Raw genomic sequence first — 21599 nt, 5'->3', positions numbered from 1 at the left:
AACCTGACAACCCGAGTTTGAGCCTCTGGAACCACATGGTAAAAAACAAGGTGCCCTGTGATCTCCATTTGTGCCAAGCATATGTGTGCACCCACATACATACTACTCACAGATGATGAATAAATAAATAAATATAAAAATTTTAAATAAAAACCCCACAAAAAAACCAAAACCAACCAGTCTCCATGCTAAGAAGTTTGTTATTGCTGCCTGTGTAGGCTCCCACCAGTATCGTGCTGAACAGCCCATAGTCAGCACAGCGTCACTGGGACCTCTCCCTTTCAAATGCAGCAGAGGCCACCTCAGCTGGCTGGAGACCACCTGCACAGGCACTTACCTGGAAGCAGTGCAAGGTAGTGGTTAGTGCACAGTCTTTGGTGCCTGCGGCCTGGGACACATCCTGAGGATGGACAGGGCAGGCTAATGAACTTTCCTGCGCTTCACTTCATGCAGAAGTCAGGGACAAGAATAGCACTCTGCGGGTGGGGTGACGGGAGTTACTGTGGGCAGAGGCCAGCACACGCTAAGTGTCAGGTTCAAAAGAAACTCCACACAAATGGCTGTCTGTGGTGCCTAGTAGATACCATGCTGGCCTCCAGGCTCACTCAGTAACTGTGTTCTCCTCACCCACCCCCTACCCTAAGCGTCTCCAGCTCATGGGCTCCCCTCCCCCAACTTCTCACTCCCCTATAACCCTGCCATTTCGGCCAGGCACTCTCTTGGCTCATTCTCTTCTGTCTTCCTCTCTCGGTCCCTTCTCTCTTGGTTGTCTCTTTCTCTTCCTCTCTCACTCCCCCACCCCCACCCCCAATGACCCAGTCTTGTCTGCTGGCCATGTTCAAGCTACTACTTTCTCTCCCTGCTCTGGACTCTTCCAGATGCCTCTGGCTGTACTCTTCCTCATAGCTACAATAATAACCTTCCCCTCAACCATACCTTGGAGCAGTCATGTCCTCACTTTGTACACAAAGCTCCATATCAATGTCAATTATTCTATTTATTATTTTTTATGAGGCTTCACATTCAAGTGTTTAAAAAATAACATTAAGAATAGGAAGTTATAAAATCAAATGAATGCAATAGAAACAAAACAATGCTATTGAATGCTGATTGGGATGGTGGCAGAGCCCAGCCTAGGAGGCTATGTGAGAAGACTGTGACCTCTCTCCTCAACTTGCACGCGACTGACCGCCAAAGGGGTAAAGAGTAACTTTAAATGCCCTAACAAGTCTCTGCCCAGCACAACCATTAAGACTGCAGCTGAGAGTTTACAGCTCCCTGGGAGGGTGCATCGGCTCCTTTGACAGCGAGGGCTTTCCTTGCTCTTGTTCCCGGGACCCTATGGTTCCCTCCTGATTGGAAGGTGGCCCAGAAAGCGGGCCACACAGGGGCAAGACACGCAGCACCGCAGGCTACGTGTCTCACGGGTCCCTAGAGAGAAACCAGGAGGGGCGTGGCCCCCTTCCGAGTCCGCCAGAGTGGGCGGGGTCTCCGGCTAAGTGGGTGGGGCAACGGGCGGGGCGAGATCCCTGAGGGAGTTCTAGTGGCTCCCCAGAGTCACCACCAGGCGGGCGGAGGAACCCCGCGCTGCAGCTGGCAGGTGAGTGCTTGCCTGCTGGTTTCTTCTGTGGTCTGCGGGTGCTGGGGGTGGGTGGGTGTATGAGAAGGAGGGTTTTCTCGGGGCAGACTGAGGGCTCCGGACGACTGCGCTCTGTGTGGTGGAGACCACGAGCGCCTAATGTCCCATCCTCCCGGACGCTGTTAACTGGCTCTGGAGCTGGCCTGGCTGCGCTTTTGGAACGGGCTCTGTTTCCCCTGGAAGCATCAGCAGAGTACAGAGGCCATAGAAGGAAAGGGGTGTCTCGAGGGGAGTCATGGCAGACTGCGGTCACTGGAGATGCAGAGGTCTAGGGCACGGAAATCACATCGAAGCCCCCAGGATCCTTTGAAGTCTGAAGGGAGGCTGCTATTTGGGGGTGGCTGGGAAAATGGAGGGAAAACTTGCAGAAGGAGGGAGTCCTACTTTGGGTCGCTGTAGGAGCGTTTCCCTGCTCGGTTGTCCCTTCTCTGTGGGCCTCAGTTTCTCTGTCTTTAGTCTTCAGCGATCACTCTCTCACCCCAGCTGCTGCTCTGTGATCCTTGCCGATATCTCCTGCCTGTCCTCACTCATTTGTGAGAGCTGGAGTCAAACTCTATTCCTCCCTGGAGAGACCCATGCCCACCTGCCCAATGCCAGCCCAGCACTCAGCCTTCAGGCTTGGTCCTCTCCTTTGCTTCTCAAGCCATTGGTGCCGTCGGTGTCTGGACAAGCTGGCCCCAAGCCCCTGAGTCGGTCTGTAGCTGGCTCAGAGCCTGCAGGGTCCTGGCCTGGGGCAGGGGTGTTAGCTTTCCTGTGGAGTGTGATCTCCCCCAGGGTCGGTGTTCTGCAGGGAGGGAAGCTGGCCCCATCAGTCACCTCTGCCCTCTTGGTGAAAAAGACCGAAGCGGTAGCTCTGTTGCCTCTCCTCGGTCAGTCTGTCGTGAGGCTATTGGAGCCCCTGCTTTCTTGGCCATTTAATGCCAGTTGGCTTCCACATGCGGCTCCAGGCTGGCCCTGGCTCCAACCCTCTTTCTCACCCATGTCAGCCTTCAGTGTGGCCCAGCAAGGTGGCTTCTGTGCCTGTTTGGCTGAACTCTGTGCTTTGCAATGGCTGCTGTCTGGCCCCACAGCTGCCTCCCCAAGCTGTGTGGACTAAACGCATTCTCATCCGTTCAACCCGGTGGATGCACTGGCCGGAGCACGGGGTCTAGAGAGGAGTTCCCGCAGCACATCATGCTGATGTGTGCCATCTTAGATGACAGGAAGGACTGTGGGGAGGAAAAGCTGGGGCAGGGCTTGGGGACTACGCTTTTGCATCGCATAGGAAGGCCCCTCTGCCAGACAGGGACCACTGAGTAGAGTCTTCAGGAGGTGATGGGCAAGTCACGTGACTGTCCGTGGGACAGAGAGTGCCCTGTGAAGAAAAGCTTAAGCAAAGGCAGGAGCATGGCAGACCTTGTTCTGAGAGTGAGGAGTCAGGCTAGGGCCTACAGCAGTGTGGGAAGGGGTAGATGGGGCTAGGAGGAAAGCGTGGGACCTGAGGTCTCTTGTATTGAGCTGAAGGTTGCTATAAAGGCCTTTGGCTTTCGTTTTTGACTGTGATGAGAGCCGCTGGTGGGCTGGGCTGTGAACAGATAAGGCCTCTGCTTTGACTTAGGGTCTGGCAGGTTCATCAGGTTATGAGGCTGATATTGGCCTACAGGGGGTCATGGGAGATGAAGGAACCGTGAGGGGGCTTTAGGACTTACATCATGGTATAGAGAGAGGTGGAGAGAGAATCTGTGGTTTTCAGATTTGGGGTCTGTTCAAGGTCAGGTGGGCAGTCTGTGACGCACTGAGATTGACGGAGTCAAGGATGACTCTGGGAGTTCCGGGCCACTTGCTTGAGAGGGAAGCTGTTACGAGGAAGGTCCCGTGATTGCCTTTGTATCTGTCTGTTTGGGGATGCCGGTAGGCACCACGTGATGTTGAATAGCTGTCCAGAGCTGGCAGTGACATTTCAGGCATCATTACCACACAGTTGGGAATTAAGCCTGTGGGCAGGTAGCCTTGTGTTGAGAAAGAATGACCCGGAGAAGTGGCAGTGATTCAGTTCTGGGGTGGGGGGGGGTACCAGCCTTGGAGGTAGAAAGGGTAGAAAGAGAAGCTAGTACCCGGAAAGGAAGATCAGAGAAATCCTCCATGGCCTCGAGAGAAGTGCTCCAGGGAGGAGGGTGAGCAGGTAGAACAAGTGCCCTTGACAGAAAAGAAGGCCAAGAACTGGAAGTCATTCTCACTGGTAATGGATGTGGGAGGGGGAGAAGGAGAAAGGGAGGACTTAGGGATGACCATTCAGGCCCGGACAAGGGAGGGCAGAATGAAGGATGAATTAGTCTGTCTGTTCTGTCATGGGAACTGGTCTCCTGGGGAGCAACTCAGAGAGGGTGAGGGAGAGAGGGGTTAGTGTCCCAGGGGAAGCTGGCCAGCCAGGACAGCTCAGAAGCCATATTCTGCTCTCCTCTGGGTATCTCCCATCCTTTCCTATCTGCAGCAGGCCTGGGGCACTGCAAGGAGATCTCAGCCCCTAGACAAAGTCCTCAGCTGGGAACTTGAGGAAAACCAGGCTAGCCCTGATCCTGGGAAGGAAGGAGTTGCCAGGGGACAGGCGTGTGGAGGAGGGACTTGGGGATGCGAGGGGCCTTTGTAGATACCCTTGAGCCTCTGCTGCAAAGGTACCCCCTTTGTTTTGGTTACATCTTTCAGAGCCTAAGCGTGACTGCAAGGCAGCTCTGGCTAGATAGAGAAGAAAAGGCAGGAAGACAGAGCAGTGTGTCTAACCTGGAGAGGGCGAGACTGACCGGGCAGGAAGGTACAAGAACGGGATTCCAGGACCAGCTTTTATGAATTAGGGGACAAGAGCATCTACCCTTTTGCTTTTCTCTTCCAATTGTAGCTGAACAAGATAGAGTGATGAAGGACCTCCTCTGCTGGCCAGGAGGACAGTATCCAACCTGGGTCTTCTTTTCCAGCTGCTTAAGATGAGATAGGAAGATGGCCCACTCAGAGGCAGAGGACTGGCAGAATTGGTCTTTGGGGCTATGCCTTGCTTTGTGGTCTGCAGGAGACTGGCAAGATGGGACTTTCCAGCTGTGAGTGGGAGGCAGAGCCCCAAGCCACAGGGCTTTCCTGCCTCACCCTGCCTGTGTCCACATGGCTGATGTCATTGCCTGGGTGTGTATGGTTTGGGTATCCAGCCGGCTCTTGGCATATCTGGAGATAGCTGCTGCTCTCTCCCAGTTGTTTCTCTGCGGGCAAGCACATTTATTGGAGACATCCCACATCCCCAGGGTCTTGGAGTGAAAGCCAGTGTAGCTGTTCTAGGCTTCGTGCCAGGACTGCCAAGAACTAGCAAGTTCTGGGTGCTGGCCTGCCAGCTCAGGCTTCCTGCTCGGCTTTTGGGATTTCCCCTAGGGTGGGTCAGCTGGACCAGAGACTGCCTGTGCGATGTCTCTGGGCCTTTCTGGCTCATACGCTTTGCAGAAGAGGGAAGCAGTAAGCGTTTTACCCAGTGTCCTGTAGGTAAAGTGAGCCAGGCCATCTATCTTAGCACTGTCCACCCTCCGTACTTCCTGGCTGCGCCTCAGGCCTCGGGCCAGAGTGCTGCCCTGGCCTCCATGCTGTTCTCTGAGTAGGAAGGGCCAGGGGTTGCTTTTCTCCCGACCTGGGCAGGGATGGTAGGGTAGCTGTGGCTGGTTTGTTTGCACAGTTGAGGAGCACTCCGTGTCTCGGCCCTCACTCACGCTGCCTGCTCCTTGCTGATGCCCCCTACTCCCCTATTCCTGGCTCCTCTCCTCAGACTGATCTCAGGGCACAGTGACCTGCTTGGCCAGTGGGAACTCTCAGCTCCCGGCTTACAGTAGCCTCCACTGTAGGGATACCCTCTCTCCTAAGCTGCCAGATGCTCAGGTAGCTCCCCTGCCTCACTTTCCCCATCTGGCCAGCCCCAGGCTGCTGGCCTGCATGCATGTTAGTAATGTGGTGCTGAGTTAGAGATTGAAGACAGCCCCGGAGCATCCAGCCCCTGTCAGCATCCCCAGGGCTTCTGCTGAGCCTTGTGCTGGGCAAAGCTTAGGGGTGTCAGAATGAGGGAGATCTAGCCTGCAGTGGGAGCCTGCCATAGAGGGAAGATAAATCTCTAATCTAGCAGGGAAGATCTAGACTCCCCAGACCATTTCCAGCTGTCCCCACTCCTGGGGCATCTTAGAATGTCCCGGATTTCGAAAGGAAGCCATTGTTCCTCTTCCTCCAAGCCTGTCCGCTTTCACTTTCATTTTCTCTGGGCACGGCCCCAGCTCTTATCTTGGACCGTGGCGATGACACTGGCCCACTGAAATTTTCTGATTTTTCTCTGCTGCTCTGGGATCTCCATGCCTGAAGCCCCTGATGGTCCCTTCCTTTCAGAGCCCCAGTGCTAGCTCCTGAGGACAGTGAGAGCAGGCAGCAAGCAGCGTGTGCTGCCTAATGCATAGGAAGGAACAAGGGGCTTAGGTATGTGTGTGTGTGTGTGTGTGTGTGTGTGTGTGTGTGTGTGTGTGTGTGTGGTGTTGCTGTAGGGGTGGTGTACCAGTAGGCTTCAAGCCAACTTTAAGTGCACCCTGACAAACCATTTCACCTAGATTGGCATCTTGGCGGCAAGCTCCAGCTCTACTCATGGGGTTATGTGCAGAGGGCAGGGCTGGGGCTCTGTGGGGACACCAAAGATAAGGGACAAAGGTTTGCATCAGGCAAGGAGTCCCACTGCTCGGGTTCCTGTCCGAGCCCCGTCTTTCTCAGCTCTGACAACTACTACAAGATCCCTTGCCTATGTGCCTCAGTTTCCCTCTCTGTAGATGGGACTGGCCACAGCACCTGCGTTCTAGAAGATGAGAGTGGGAAGTGGAATGTTTCAGGAAGGCCCTTAGGATGCACTTAATGGGATCCAGTGGTTCCAAAGCTGCATGGCTGTGAGTGTGGCCTGCGTAGGACCTACTTCTCCTGTCAGCTCTGCCTTGGGAAACTTCCTAAGATGGAGAGCAAGTATGGGTGTAGGAGCCCAGGGCCTTGAGGATTTAAATGTCTGGCTGCTTTAAACTCTTGGGAACTGCAGCTAGTTTCTTGATATCCTGGGGCCTCACTCTGGGGAAAACAGACTGGAGAATGCCTGAGCGCAACTGTGGCCCACTTGGACTTGGGGTAGGTGGCTCTCCACATAGCTTGGCTTCTAGAGAAATCCTTTCCTGACCTCTGGACCTCCTCTGCCCTCTTACAGGTTGTGACATGTGCTCACAGGAAGGCTTCCAGGCACAGAGGAGCCAGCTGGTGGCACTGTTGGTCTCAGAGTCCTTGGAGGGCTTTGAGAGCATCTTGGACTGGCTCCTGTCCTGGCAGGTGCTGTCCTGGGAGGATTATGAAGGCCTCAGCCTCCCCGGCCAACCTCTCTCCCATTCTGCCAGGCGCCTGCTGGACACAGTCTGGAACAAGGGTGACTGGGGCTGTCAGAAGCTCCTTGAAGCTGTCCAGGAGGCCCAGGCCGACCGTCACACCCTTGAACTTCATGGCTGCTGGGACACTCACTCCCTTCATCCAGCCAGAGACCTGCAGAGTCGCCGGCCAGCCATCGTCAGGGGACTCTACAACCACGTAGAAGCCGTGCTGGAGCGGGCGAGGGAGGGGGGATTCCTGAGCCAGTACGAATGTGATGAGATCAGGCTGCCAATCTTCACGTCGTCCCAGAGGGTAAGCTGTGGCCTGTGCCAGCCCAGTTCACAGGAGCAGGCTGCTTTGTCACAGAGACGGTTGCTCTGGTGGAGTCAGCCCCACGGAGTAGCGTGGCTGGTGGGATTTCCAAGCAAAGTTGGCCAGGCAGGTCAAAGTTGCTCTTGGTTGTGCCGGCAAATCCCTTTTGGTGGAGGCGGCTGTGGTGTGGCAGTGCATGGCTTGGACTCAGCAGCCAGAATGATGCGGGTTCAAGGCCAGCTCTTTGTGACCGGATGTTTCTGGGTAGAAGCTCTCCAGCTGTTCCTCCCACTCTTTTCTCTTCTTTTTCTTGTGTGCAGTGCTGGGGCCTTTCGCTCCCCCTCAGCCTTAGCCTCTACCCTTCGTTTCTCCCACCTTAGTCCCCTCATCCCCTGATGCTCAGGGTTTTGGGGAGAGCTCACTCAGTTGGAGACATGTCTGGGAGCCTGTTAACTCTGTCCCTGACTGCTGTCATTTCTGCTGAGTGGCTCTCTGTACTCGTAGACTTTTTATGGCTGCCTGCTTCAAGCCAACAGCTCAATGGAGAATAAATCTGCATTATATTAAATCTGAATTTAATAGTATCGCCCACTGTGTGCTAATATAGTTTAAATGCCCGCCTAGGATTTCAGAAATGAAATTGCATTAGGATTGGCAGGTAACTGCCCCTGAAATGCAAGGATTCAGCAGGAAGTACAGGGGCCGAAAAGTATCGCTGAGTTTTCCTGAAACTTCTATTTTCCTGTGAACGGCGGTTCTCGGGCTGCCTGGGAAGCGTGGGAAATAGTAATATTCTACTTTACAGTTTCGGGAAATCTGCAGCAGTGAAGGGGAGGTCAGTGGTGGACTTTGGCCTTGACTCGTTCATTCAGCCGGAATCTGTGAGGCTCACCATATGCCAGGCTTTCTGTGTTAAAGTTGGCTGTGTTGAGAGCTTTGCATGCGATAGGTGTTTGGCCAATGCTTGTTGATGAAATAAATAAGTTATTAGAACTACATTTCAGTGCAAGGACCGGCGAGCTGGACTTCAGGTGCGTCTGGGTGAGCAAAGGCTGAGGCGGATGAAGGGAGCGTCTCTGTTTGCAGTGTTGCTTTCAAGGTGGCTAAATCTTTACAGAACACGCATGACCTGGGCCTTCTCACTACTGCACATGGGGCCTGAAGGTATGCCCCAGTGTGCCTTCTGTTGGCATTCCCTTCTTGGTGCCTCCCGTGACCGTTCGTGAGGTCAGAATCAGCTCACGCAGAAGTTACCAGATTGGAGCTCGTCACCTTTGACCTAGTGTTCAGCGGTATATCCAGGGAGAGATTCTCTGAAGGGTTTGAAGAATGCCACCAGATGCTTAGGTCCTGTAGGAGATGGGAGCATGAATACCAGAAGTATCGAGATTGTTCAAGAAAAGAAAATGGGATAACTCACAGGCCAAAGAAGCAATCGATGGATGCCTGCAGATACCCAGGAAACAGAAAGGAGAGTATGATCTTACCAAATCTACAGGATGCAGCAGGACAGAGGGGCCTTTACTCTGCTGGAAAGGAGAAAGGCTGGATTTCAGTGAGCAAAGACCCCATCCCAAGAAAGAAGTGGGACCGGACACCTTTAATCCCAGCCCTCAGTGATTTTCAGGCCAGCTACAGCTATGTGGTGAGATCCTGTGTCCAAAGGAAGAAAGGAAGGAGGGACGCAGTGGATGGCAGAAGCCAACACTGACGATGAGGGAGTGAGCTGAGGGACGGGACACTGGATAGCAGGTCTGAGGATCTGGAGATGACAAAGGGGTCCCACAGGCTGAAGTTAAATGATTCAAATCTACTTTTCTTAGTTCCCTTCAGCTCTGGCTTTCCTGGATCTCTGGATTTCTTTCCCTCAGTGGCTCAATCTGACTCAGTGTAGGTGGCACTTACAGTATTTCCAGCTAACATGTCTCTAGCATTAACCTCTTAATTTCTTTCTAGAGGTGGCTAGCATTGGTTGAAGGTTGGGGACTGAAAACATGTTGTGGAATAAAGCAGAATGCAAGTTAAAGAGCCCCCTTTGTCCCTGTTTCCTGAGCAGGTGCAGGGAAGGTGTACACAGGGCGGGTGTGCACCGGGCGCTGGACCAGCCTTCTCTCTAGGAGCCCAGTTAAGCCCTGCTCCATCCTTCCAGTGACGAAGGCTGTGTCTGTTGAGAATGAAGAACAAATTGCCCACTTGGGCAGGGCCAGCTAGAAACTGAATCTAGGTCTGTGTCTTTCCAGGGAGTGTACACTTCCCTTTGTGTCAGAAGATGCGAAAGCGTCGTGTAGTTTTGCTCAGCTGGGGATAACAGTTGTTGGGAAACCTCAGGCTGGCAACGCCAACTGTGATACCAGCTGTCCGTGTGACTCATGCAGATGCTAAAGCCAGCAGGCCTGAGGTGACAGACTGAGCTCTAACTTACTTGCTCCTGTCATAGTATCAACTTAAACAGTTTCAAATTAGGAAATGTATCATGCCTATAAAATAGTGTATACCTTTCATATGTCTTCATTTCATATGCCCACATCCAGATTAAGAAACCGCATGTTATTGGTGCCCTGTCCTTCAGGTGCAACCGGTAGAGGCAACCAATGATCTGACTTGTCTGTTAATCATTCCTTCACTCTTCTTTATGGTTTCTGTGTCTTTTTGCTGGAAATTTCCAAACCGTACATTTTGTTTTAAAAAATGAAATAGCAAGCTAAACATAATTATGCCAGGGAGTAGCAACACTGCCTTTTCTTCTTAGTTGGAGGCTCCCAGGTCAAAGTGACTTACCAGGCTCTTGGGACATGATCTGTCTTCTCCTTCCTTGGGAGTCTATCAAGGACCCAGTGACAAGGTCATTGGTGAGTCTGGGGGAATCCTGCTTGTTCAAACTGGAGCATCAGGTAGAAAATATGTGAGGCATGTGGGAAGGATCACTGGGAATGTGGTCTGAGGAAGTGGGCTGTGCTGCCCAGACTGCTCTGAGCTCATTAAAGCCGCTTCTGACTCCCAGGAACAGGTCAGCACGTCTGTGGACAACACCATTGTCCTCAGTTGACTAGACTAGTTTACTCCATTTTGGTAGACCATATGTCCCCTAGTCTATTGTTTTTGTTTGTTTATTTTGACAGACAGTTTAGGAATTGAATTTTCTGAGTGTCTAAAGTTTCCCACATAGTTGATTGATAGTTTGACTAAGGATAAAGTCCTAATGGCACATCTGTAATCCCAGCTACTTGGGAGGCTGGGCAGGGGGAGAGCAAATGGAAGGACTGTGTGTGCTGCAGAGTGAGTAGGCTTAAGGATGATCTGGTCAATTTAGTGAGACCCTGTCTCAAAGTAAAAAGAGCTCTGGAGCTATACCTGAGTAGTAGAGAGCTAACGTGTGGTACCCCAGGTTTTTTCCCAGCACTGTAAACAAACAAACAAACATTCTGGCAGTCATTTTCCATTGGAATTTTGATGGCGTTACTCTGTTATCTTCCCTGTTTGGAGCTACCACGAAGACCTCAAAGATCGTTTTCTATCTCTTTCTGAAACTAGTCTAAGTTTCTTTTAGTCCATGATATGCTGAAATTTTGTAATCATCTATCTTGAGTGTTGGGCATTCAAGAGGCTGCTTGAATTCAGGAACTCACATCTTCGTATTTGAGAAATTCATCTAATGCGTCTACTGGTGATTATAACATATTGTTCCTCCTCTTTGCTCCTCCTTCCTCCTCCTCTCCCTTCTTCTTCTTCTTCTCCTCCTCCTCCTCCTCCTCCTCCTCCTCCTCCTTCTCTCTCTCTCTCTCTCTCTCTCTCTCTCTCTCTCTCTCTCTCTCTCTCTCTCTCTCGTTTTTCAAGACAGAGTTTCTCTGTGTAACAGTCCTGGCTGTCGTGGAACTTGATTTGTAGACCAGGCTGGCCTGGAACTCACTAAGATCCGCCTGCCTCTGCCCCCTGAGTGCTGGGATTAAAGGCGTGTGCCGCCGCCACCGCTGCCACCACCACCAGGCCTCCCTTGCTTCTCTCTTTATGGAACTGCAGCTGCTTGAACACTGGAATGTCTAGATGAATCCTCCAGTTTTCTTCCCTTTCCCATTGCTGTGCCCTTTTGTGGCTGTAGCCCAGGCTGGCCTGGAACTCTTATATAGCACAGATGGCCTCAGATTTGAGGCAATCCTTATTCTTTGGCATCCCAAGTACTGGGATTACAGGCAGGAGCCACCACAGCCAACTTTGTGCTGTTTTCTGCATGGTATTTTCAGCATCTCTGAACTCTTGAAGTTTCCATCTTTGCATTAACATTTGCAGTGTGTAAGGCTCTTTTTTTCTGCTCCTTTATTACAGTGTCTTGCTCTTATTTTAGGGATGAAATCTTTTGTGTAGACGGAATGATATTAATAGTTGGGGTTTTTGTTTGTATGGTTGGTGGGATTGTTTTATTCACACTACATACGTTTTCGTGTTAGGGATGGAACCCAGAGCTTTGCACATGCTAAGCAATTGCTCTACCGCTGTGTGACATCACTTGCTCCCTGCATAAACCTTTGAACCCTTCCCCACTAATTTGGCTCTGATCTCCCATATTTGGTGTTTTCTTTGGGCATGGGTAAGCCTTGCTTGTCTGTCTTAGTATTAAAATGACAGATTGTGAAACTCACTGAGCAAGCAGGTGAAACCTCTCTACTGCGACTTCTACAATAGATGGTCAGGAAATGGCAATGCTTCTATCCACAGACCTTCCCTCCTGGCTTTACCAGGTTCCTCAGATAGAAAGCCTCCTTCCAGGGGTAAAGGTGTGATTGTAAAGGGAACCTGGAGGATGAACGGCTTGGGTAGTGGCAAGGTAGCTTGGCACTTATTTTGCAGGTGGTTATTTAAACCCTGGCTTTGGGGTGTAGCGGCCACTCTTTAGTTGTGCCTGGGTTCTCCCAGTCCTGGGATCCTCTTTCATCCTTTCAGAATGCAGATCTCCAGACTGCCATGGCAGGCAGGGACAGCAGCTAGTGGTTTGGAGTGGGGAAGAAAGCCTGGTGATCCATGTCATGAAGTCTTTGACTTGTTTCTTGTCTTCACTCTCTCCTTGTGTTACAGACATACTTGATGCTGCCATGGCAGAGCTCTTGGCAGACTGTAGGATGCACATGATGTGCTTTTCAACAGCAACATTCTTGGTTTAGGACTTAGCCTTCAGGAGTCTTCTACCATCCACCCATGTATCCATCCATCCATCCACCCATCCATCCATCCATCCATCCATCCATCCATCCATCCATCCATCCATCCACATCCATCCATCCACACATCCACATCCATCCATCCATCCATCCATCCATCCATCCATCCACCCATCAATCCACATCCATCCACCTATCCATCCATCCATCCATCCACCCATCCATCCACATCCATCCACCTATCCATCCATCCATCCATCCATCCATCCATCCATCCATCCATCCATCCATCCATCCAATGAGTCCTTTCATACTGTCTCTGTCATGGGACTACCTCAGTGAACAAAACAGAAAACCTATTGTGGAGATGCTCACACTTCAGCTGGGGATAGACCAGAGTTTGGAAGGTGCCACATGCAATTAGTAAAGGAGTGGACCCTGTCTGTTAAGAGTTCCCAGGGTGGGGAATAGTGATTTTATTTTCCCATAGGGTTGTTAGAGCGTTCTCATTGAGAAGGTAGAATCTGAGGGAAGACTTAAGGTGGGCGAGGGAGTTAGACAGACACTGGTGGGTGTCAGCACTCTAGACAGAGATGCAGTCAGCAAGGGTCCTGAAGTAGAAACATACTGGACATGCTCATTAAATGGGAGGAAGACCAGTGCTAGGAAGAGCATTCAAGGGGAAGAAGAGGAGGCGGTCAGGAAGTGATGCAGTCTGGGTCCTCAGGGTCACAGGCAAGGATGCTGGTCTGCTTTGGATCTTGAGGGCTTACCACTGGACTTGGGCCTCTACTAGTCTAGGGCCATAGCTGGGGTGTTTATGCTAGGGCTGTGAGGTTTGACTAACCTGTGAAGTATTCACCTCTGACCATGCAGCACTCTCCTCTGGCTGTGGTGCTGGGATAGGCTGCAGGCAGGGGCAGTGGAGAGATAGGCAGTTATGCTGTTTCCAGGGGAACCACAGCATGCCTTGGAGCAGGACAGCAGTAGGGTTCACGGGTGCAGGGCTCCACAGCTTGTAGACATCAGCTTCTGGGTACGCTGCCACACAGCCGGGCCACACCAGGAGTCTAAATGTAGCAGCTGGGGAAGACTTAACAGAAAAGAAAAAAAGCAAGGCATTTCACTATTTTTTTTACGTGTTGAAATGGCAATATTTTGGATGTTGTGGTTAAGTGTGCTCTGTGACTAAGCTTAAGTGCACTTATTACTTGTCGCTGAAGAATGTGGCTGTTAGGAGGCTTCAGTGCACATGTAACTTGCTTGTATGCCTTGGGCTCTGTTTCTGTTGGACAACCTGATTCTGGTCCTTTGAAGGTGGAGGCCACAGGATGTGCTGATGAAGTGCAGAGAAGGGACTGCAAGGTGACTTCAGACGTTGGGCTGAAAAGCTAGAAGGATGGAGGGGACTTGAGCAGGGATGAGGAAGGCTGTGGGCCGGACAGATGTACCCAGATGTGTGGCCAGCATGCGTGTGTGCTTAGGACACATTTAAGTGGAGGAAGAAGATGGGCAGTTGGGTGTGCAGGTCCCAGATTCAGGGGGACAGTGGAGGCTGGAAAAAGTGGGTTCTGTGCAGAGAGTGAGTTCAAACATTCAGGCCACAGGACTTGGTGAGGCCCCCTGCCTTTCAAGTGGTCTACAGCTTCCAGAACCTTTTTCTGCTTTTGTAGGTTGGTAGGTTTATGTATTTATTTACTTTGTCTCATTTTATTTGATTTTTAGCTCTTCTTCCCTTCAGTGGGTTTTGAGAAGGAGCCAGGCTGGCTGTGTGTGTCTTTCACCAACCACGACTACGTATCGGTGTTTGCTAAATACAGCCTGTGTTGGAGTTCCTCTCCTGGGCTCTCATCATGACAGAAGAGGACTGTGTACACAGTTGTATTACTGGCGAACTTTCTTCCATCTTAAATGCTTGGCACCAGAAGTGTTTCAGATATTTTGGGGGTTTTAGAATATTTCCATAAACAATGAGTATCTTGGCAGCTTGACCCTGTCTAACTACAGAAGTCATTTGTATTTCATGTACATATGGCAATTTTACAGTGTTCCAGTTTTCCATTTGTGACATCATGTCAGCACTCAAAAGGTTTTGGATTCAAGAGCATTAGGATTTGGGGGTCTTCAGATTAGGGATGTCTAACTTTTAACAGAAACCTTCCCACACGAGTCCTCCGTCAGTCTTCTTGAAAAGAGTAATGGCCCTTTCTTCATCTGTAGGCAAGAAGGCTGCTTGATCTCGCCACAGTGAAGGCAAATGGACTGGCTGATTTCCTTCTACAGTACATCAAGGAATTACCCTCTCTGCCCCTGCCTCCTGAGGGTATGTATTTGTCCCTTTTGGTTAACTAGAAAAGAAAAGGAAGTCCACTCAGATTCCTGGTTAAAGAGCAACGTGCACGTCAGCTAACGTACTAACGTATTAGTGCGTAACTTCCCCCAGACTCAGCTTCTCCCTTTGAAGCCTAGCAGCGACCTGACTCATTGGGCAGCAGTGAAGATTCAAAGGAGGACCACACAGTGGCTCCCCCTTTCACTGCTTCCTAAACTACACAGTGTTCACGGGAGCCATGGTATGTGGAGAGCCAGCTACGGGTATACCTTGCTGTCCAAACTGCATTCCACACCAGGTACAGACAGGGCTGGGATCTCTTGATCTATAAAACCTAGTTTCTCATGATCTGGAATTCATAACCGGGCAAATTTAGAGAATATAGTCTCATCTATGTTTACGCTCACCAGCTGAGTAATTCGAGAGGCCTGGGTGGCAGGGCTAAGACATGCCAGAGAGCCTGCCATGGACTTTATGGGCATTCTCTACCCTTTACCAACAGTCCTGAGAGGTGGATATTGCTATGTTCCAGTTTTCAGATAAGTAAACTGAGACTTGAGTGGCAGGGAATGTAGACAAATTTCTAAATGGTCTTATTAAATAAGAAACACAGAGCCAAATATAGGGGTGAAAGCCTTAGAGATCAGGGAAATAGTGAGAGTCACCAGCTAGCCTTAACTCACCATGCTGCTGTAGCTTCCCAAGAGAGCTACTTCCTGTCTACCCAGGCTTTTATTGCCTTGCTAGTCTGTCTTCTCATTGGCTCTTAGCCCAGCTACCTACTTCCTTGTCACTGCTTGTCTGTACAGACCTCCAGGTCTCTATGGTTGGTACTGGGATTAAAGGAGTGTGTCACCACACTTGGCTGTTCCCTAGTGTGTCTCTGAACACTCAGAGACCCTGCCTGCCAAGTCATCAGATTAAGGGTGTGTGCTACCACTACCTGACTTTTGTGTTAATGGCTTGCTATTACCTCTGATCTCCAGGCAAACTTTATTTATTAACATACAAATAAAATAGCACCACATTTTAGCACAGATAAGATATCACCACAAAGGAACAGGGAGTGGGTCTCACTGCAGTGCCCCCACCTTCCCTACTTGGGAGAAGAACTCATCAGTTGCAGAGAGGATACAAGCCTGGTACTTTCCCAGTCATCTTGTTCCCACACAACTGAGGAGGAAGCTAATGTGGACTGAAGGTCCATGAACTATGTGCCCAGAGCTAACAGATGGGCTTATCATTCTGGCCCTGCCCTCTATGTGGAAGAAAGCCTGTGAGCAGGATGACTGGAGGCCCGTGCTTGGTACTCAGGTGTAAACTATTCCATACAAGAGCAGGAGATGGACATCACTGTACGGTAGCCAGTATGGCCCTTGGCGAGCATTTGCTAACAATGTTATCAAGTATAGCTGGCCATATAGGCATTATTCAGTTCCCTGGTGTGAGATGCTTCTAAAGATGACAATTGAGCAGGTGAACATGGTTGCAGACACCTGTGGCTAGAGGCAGAAAGATCAGGAGTTCAAGGTCAACTTCCATTACAACAACAACAAGTCAGAAGCCATGAGACTCTGTCTCAAGGGGGAAAAAAAGTAAAAATTGTGTTTATTTTCTTTAAAATAAAAATGAGACATTCTTTAATTTACTCTATTTTCATTTTACATTTATTTACATATCTACTTATTTTTATTTATTTATTCGTGTGTGTGTGTGTGTGTGTGTGTGTGTGTGTGTGTGTGTGTGTGTGTGTGTATGTACACATGCATGTGAATGCACCATGGCATGCATGTGGAGGTCAGAAGACAACCTGTAGTGGTTGGCTGTCTCCCTCCACCAGATGGATTTTGGGGATTGAACTCAGGTTATCAGGCTTGGTGATAAGTACTTTTACCCATTGGGCCATCCTGCCAAGGCCTGGGTTTGTTTGTTTGTTTGAAGCTTTTAGTAATATTGGTGATGGCTAGAGATTGGCATTGTAAGCCAGGGAATCAGAAAGGAGGCTGTGTATATTTTGGTGTTTGATCAGTGCTCTGATACAGCCAAGGAGTAGAAAGAGCCACAAGGATCCTCACCTTTGGGAACAAGGGGATTGAATACTGGGTGTGGCGGCGCATCCTCTAATCCCAGATCCTAGGGAGGCTCAGGCAGACAGATTGCTAGTTTGAAGCTAGTCTGGGCTCCATAGTGAGGCCCTGTATCAAAAAAGACAATAAAAAGAAGGGACGCCAGCATGGGGCACCTGCTTGGCTTGGCTCTGCAGGTACTTTGGTGGGCTAAGAGCTCTCTGGTAAGAACTTGCTTGCCTCTGAGTTGAGAACAAATGGGCTGGCCTTACTGGTGCCATTGAGGTCATGGGGTGGTGGTGATGATGCTGACATCCCGTGATGTGACGTCCTGACAGCCTGAGCCTCTGACAGACCCTTCCCTATTTCCTGAAAGGGGAACTAAGCCCTCAGGAGGAAGTGCTTTGCATTGGCAGTAGGGCTCTGGGTGCAGAGGGGCAGGAGGAAGAAGGAACAGGAAGTATCAGAAGATCTTGGTGAGGACTCGGCGCAGGCGCCTGGTGACCCTGAGTTCCCAGAGTCAGCCTCTGAGTCTGGCCAGTCCATTTAGCCATATAAGGTAACACAGCATGGGTTCTAGGAATCAGATCTGCACACCAGCCATGGCCACTTTTCTCGTCGTGTGGAGTACCTGGCAGAATTAACTCGAGAGAGTAAGGCTTGTTTCGGCTCCCAGTTTAGGACAGTCTGCCGTGGCCAGGAGGAATGGTAGCTGGTGCAGTTTGACCCAAGGCATAGTAACATGAGAGGCTGATTTTATTACAGCCACAGACGGGAAGCAGAGAGGCTCCGGTGGAAGTAGGCCAGGCCATAACCTTTGAGGCCTTCCCCCAGTGGACCATGTCAGCCAGCTAGCCCTGTATCCTAAATGTTCCACATCTACCAAAACGGTCCTATCAGCTGGGGACCAAACATTCAGACACCTAAGCCTGTGGGGACATTTCCAATCAGGGCTTTAATAGTCCCCCATTTCTATAGATAAGAAAACGGGATCCTAGCAAGGCCAAGTAGCTTGTCAAGCAGGTGGTGGGCCCAGGCGTCAGACTTCAGAGCTTGGACACCTAAGCCCTGTGGAGTCTGAATGGTCTCTCAGGCCACCCAACAGGAATATGACTCAGGCTACATATCCTGTGGGTCACACCCTCCCTAGTACTTTCAAGTGTGCATGTTAAGTATGACAGCAGCCCATGTCTCTGTGTTGGATGCTATACTTACCAGGTGCCATGCATCATCCCTGTTTGCCCATGTCAAAGTTCTCTGACACTTTCCTGCTTTGCAGAGGAAGAACCAGGTTTAGGAAGCTTCCGTGGCTGTCCCCAAAGCTCACAGTTTATAAGTGGGCAAGACAGGATAGATGCCCACCAGCTCTTCTCTCTGAGCCACGAATCACATCCCCCATGTAGGCTGTTCTCTGCATAGGTCCCATCATGACCATGATCCCCACCCTCATTTGCCTCTTCTATATCCCAGCTGCTGAGTGTCAAAGGTTCATATCGAAGCTGAGGACCATGGTGGCAGCTCAGTCTCGCTTCCTCAGTACTTATGATGGGTCAGAGAATCTCTGCCTGGAGGATATATACACGGAGAACACCTTGGAGCTGCGGACAGAGGTGGGCACAGCTGGGGCCCTGCAGAAGAGCCCTGCCATCCTGGGCCTGGAGGAACTCTTTGGTACCCATGGCCACCTGAACAAGGATGCAGATACTGTCCTGGTGGTGGGGGAGGCAGGCAGCGGCAAGAGTACTCTCCTGCAGCGGTTGCACTTGCTGTGGGCGACCGGGCAGAACTTCCAGGAGTTTCTCTTCGTCTTCCCGTTCAGCTGCCGGCAGCTGCAATGCATGGCCAAACCACTGTCTCTAAGGACGCTGCTCTTTGAGCATTGCTGTTGGCCCGACGTTGGTCAGCATGATGTCTTCCAATTCCTCCTTGACCATCCTGACCGTGTCCTGTTAACCTTCGACGGCTTGGATGAGTTCAAGTTCCGGTTCACAGACCGGGAGCGTCACTGCTCTCCGACTGACCCCACGTCAGTCCAGACGCTGCTTTTCAATCTTCTTCAGGGGAACCTGTTGAAGGATGCCTGCAAGGTGCTGACCAGTCGCCCTGATGCTGTATCAGCGCTCCTCAGGAAGTTTGTCCGTACAGAATGCCACCTGAAGGGCTTCTCGGAAGAGGGCATCGCACTGTACCTGAGAAAGCACCACCGGGAACCTGGAGTGGCAGACCGCCTCATCCACCTGCTCCAAGCCACATCCGCCCTGCATGGTTTGTGTCACCTCCCTGTCTTCTCTTGGATGGTGTCCAGATGCCACCAGGAACTGTTGCTGCAGAATGGGGGGTTCCCAACGACCAGCACAGACATGTACCTCCTGATCCTACAGCATTTCCTGCTCCATGCCTCCCCTCCAGATTCCTACCCCCTCGGCCCGGGACCTGAGCTCCTTCAAAGTCGGCTCCCTACCCTCCTGCACCTTGGCCACCTGGCTCTCCGGGGCCTGGCCCTGAGCTGCTACGTGTTCTCAGTCCAGCAGCTCCAGGCAGCACAGGTTGACTCTGATGATATTTCTCTTGGTTTCCTGGTACGGGCCCAAAGTGTGGTGCCTGGGAGCAAGGCACCCCTGGAATTCCTGCACATCACCTTCCAGTGCTTTTTTGCCGCATTCTACTTGGCAGTCAGTGCGGACACATCGGCAGCCTCACTCAGGCACCTCTTCAGCTGTGGCCGGCTGGGCAGCTCACTGCTGGGTAGGCTGCTGCCCAGTCTGTGTATCCAGGGCTTCAGAGTCAAGAAGGGCAGTGAAGTGGCTTTGCTACAGAAGGCTGAGCCACACAACCTGCAGATCACAGCAGCCTTCCTAGCAGGGCTGTTGTCCAAGGAACATCGGGACCTGTTGGCCGCATGCCAGATCTCTAAGAGGGTGCTACTGCAGCGCCAGGCGTGTGTCCGCTCCTCTCTGGCTCAGAGCCTTCGTGAACACTTCCACAACATCCCACCTGCCGTGCCTGGTGAGGCCAAGAGCATGCATGCCATGCCTGGCTTCATTTGGCTCATCCGCAGCTTGTACGAGATGCAGGAGGAGCAGCTGGCGCGGGAGGCCGTGCGTCGCTTGGACATTGGGCACCTCAAGTTGACCTTTTGCAGAGTGGGCCCTGCGGAGTGTGCTGCCCTGGCCTTTGTGCTGCGGCATCTCCAGCGGCCTGTGTCCCTGCAGCTAGACCACAACTCTGTTGGAGATGTTGGAGTGGAGCAGCTGCTGCCCTGCCTTGGTGTCTGCACGGCTCTGTAGTGAGTGGGACGAGGTCTTGCTGGTTGGGCCTGTGGGCAGATGCTACTGTAGAGTTTAGATGTAGAAGCCTAGTACAGAGTTGGGATGCAGGAATCGGGGCCCAATCCCAGGTCTGCCATCCTCCGTACACCAGCCAGCAGACCCTTTTCTGTTCTGGAGCTCAGTTTCAGTACAGAGAACGGTAGCCATTGGCCCAGCTTGTTTGCCGTGGCTGTGATTCAACACTCTGACCAAAAACAACTTAAGGAGGAAAGGGTTTATTTCACCTTGCAGGTTCCCATCCATCATCTATGGAGCCAGGGCAGGCGTGGGAAGAAGAAACTATGGGGGCATGCAGCTTATTGGCTTGCTTCTTTGGCTTGCTCAGCTAGCTGCTTTATACATCCCAGGTCCTACCTGCCTTGGGATGGTGTCACCCACAGTGGGCTGGGCCCTCCTACATCATTTAGCAATCAAGAAAATGCCCCATAGACATGCCCACCGGCCAAGCCGATGGAGGCAGTTCCTCAGTTGGGGTTCCCTCTCCCCAGGTGTGTCAAGTTGACAATCGAGATTGGCCATCGCATACTTGACACTGTGCTACACTTTCCAGAATGGCCTCATTTATTCCCACAACCATGCTGGGCTCAGCACCCACCATGATCCTTTACTTGAGGCTCACAGAAGTCAAGTCACTTGTCCAGAATCGTACGGGAAACAAGAACGGCTTTCACAAAGCGTGCCTTTCTGGTTCCGAGTCTCCTGGTCCCTGTCTGTGGGTGCACTGCTAATGCTCTGGAAAAGGCTTGAGGTTCGATGCAAAGTTTTGTGTCTGTACTGGGGACTGCTTCAAATCAGAAGTGATTTGAACCCCATCAGAGTCGTTAATATCTCACCAAGATGGGAATTTGGGGTCTTGAGAGAAAGCCGTTGGAGAACTTTCCACGCCCCATATTGCTTTCTGCTCCGTGGCTGAAACACGAGGCTCTGCTCTTTGGAACATCTGTGCTCTTGGATGTGTGGACCTCTTTCCACGTCTGGAGTCAGACACAGGCAGAGGGTATGGCCAGGCCTGGCGACCAGCGTGATCGCAGCTCCCAACTACCCTTCTTGTTTGCCTTGAGAAGGGACGCCCTGCTATTTTTTGGAGCCTATCAGAAAGAGGAAGTTGTACACCACAGTTAAGATCTAGAAACAGCCTCCTGAGGCTTTGGCACTCCTTGCAGATAACCTCAGTTGAACTTGCAAAAGGCAAGATCCCTGTGGGTGTTAGGAAAGCTTATCTGCTCTGAGACAAAGCCACAACACACAGACACCTGCGTGAAAGTGTGTGGTAACCTGACTACCCTACACAGGGACCATAGTCACCAGTTCATAACACAATATAATGTACAGTACATGGAGATAATATAGATCTCTATTGTATACAGGAACTGTATACTGGAAATATGA

General features: G+C 51.2%; 1 protein-coding gene across 4 annotated transcripts in view; it reads left to right on the top strand.

Moving 5' to 3' along the window:
* Positions 1–1518: 1518 nt before the first annotated feature.
* Positions 1519–21599, top strand: part of Nod2 (nucleotide binding oligomerization domain containing 2) — a 43231-nt gene continuing 23150 nt past the window's right edge. For 3 of the 4 annotated variants that reach the window (XM_076571738.1, XM_006971773.4, XM_076571739.1), the window contains exons 1-4: positions 1519–1600; positions 6867–7333; positions 14704–14806; positions 18352–20167. In XM_076571738.1, coding sequence (XP_076427853.1) covers positions 6875–7333; positions 14704–14806; positions 18352–20167 — 2378 coding nt within the window. In that variant the 5' untranslated portion in view covers positions 1519–1600; positions 6867–6874. Of the gene's footprint in view, positions 1601–6866; positions 7334–14703; positions 14807–18351; positions 20168–21599 lie in introns of those variants that run through there. The other variant, XM_076571740.1, reaches the window with a different exon arrangement.

This window comes from Peromyscus maniculatus, chromosome 5 (genome assembly GCF_049852395.1).
Source record: "Peromyscus maniculatus bairdii isolate BWxNUB_F1_BW_parent chromosome 5, HU_Pman_BW_mat_3.1, whole genome shotgun sequence".
NCBI classification, from domain to species: Eukaryota; Metazoa; Chordata; class Mammalia; order Rodentia; family Cricetidae; genus Peromyscus; species Peromyscus maniculatus.
Note: the sequence above shows the minus strand (reverse complement) of the source record. Positions and strands in the feature narration are given on the sequence as shown.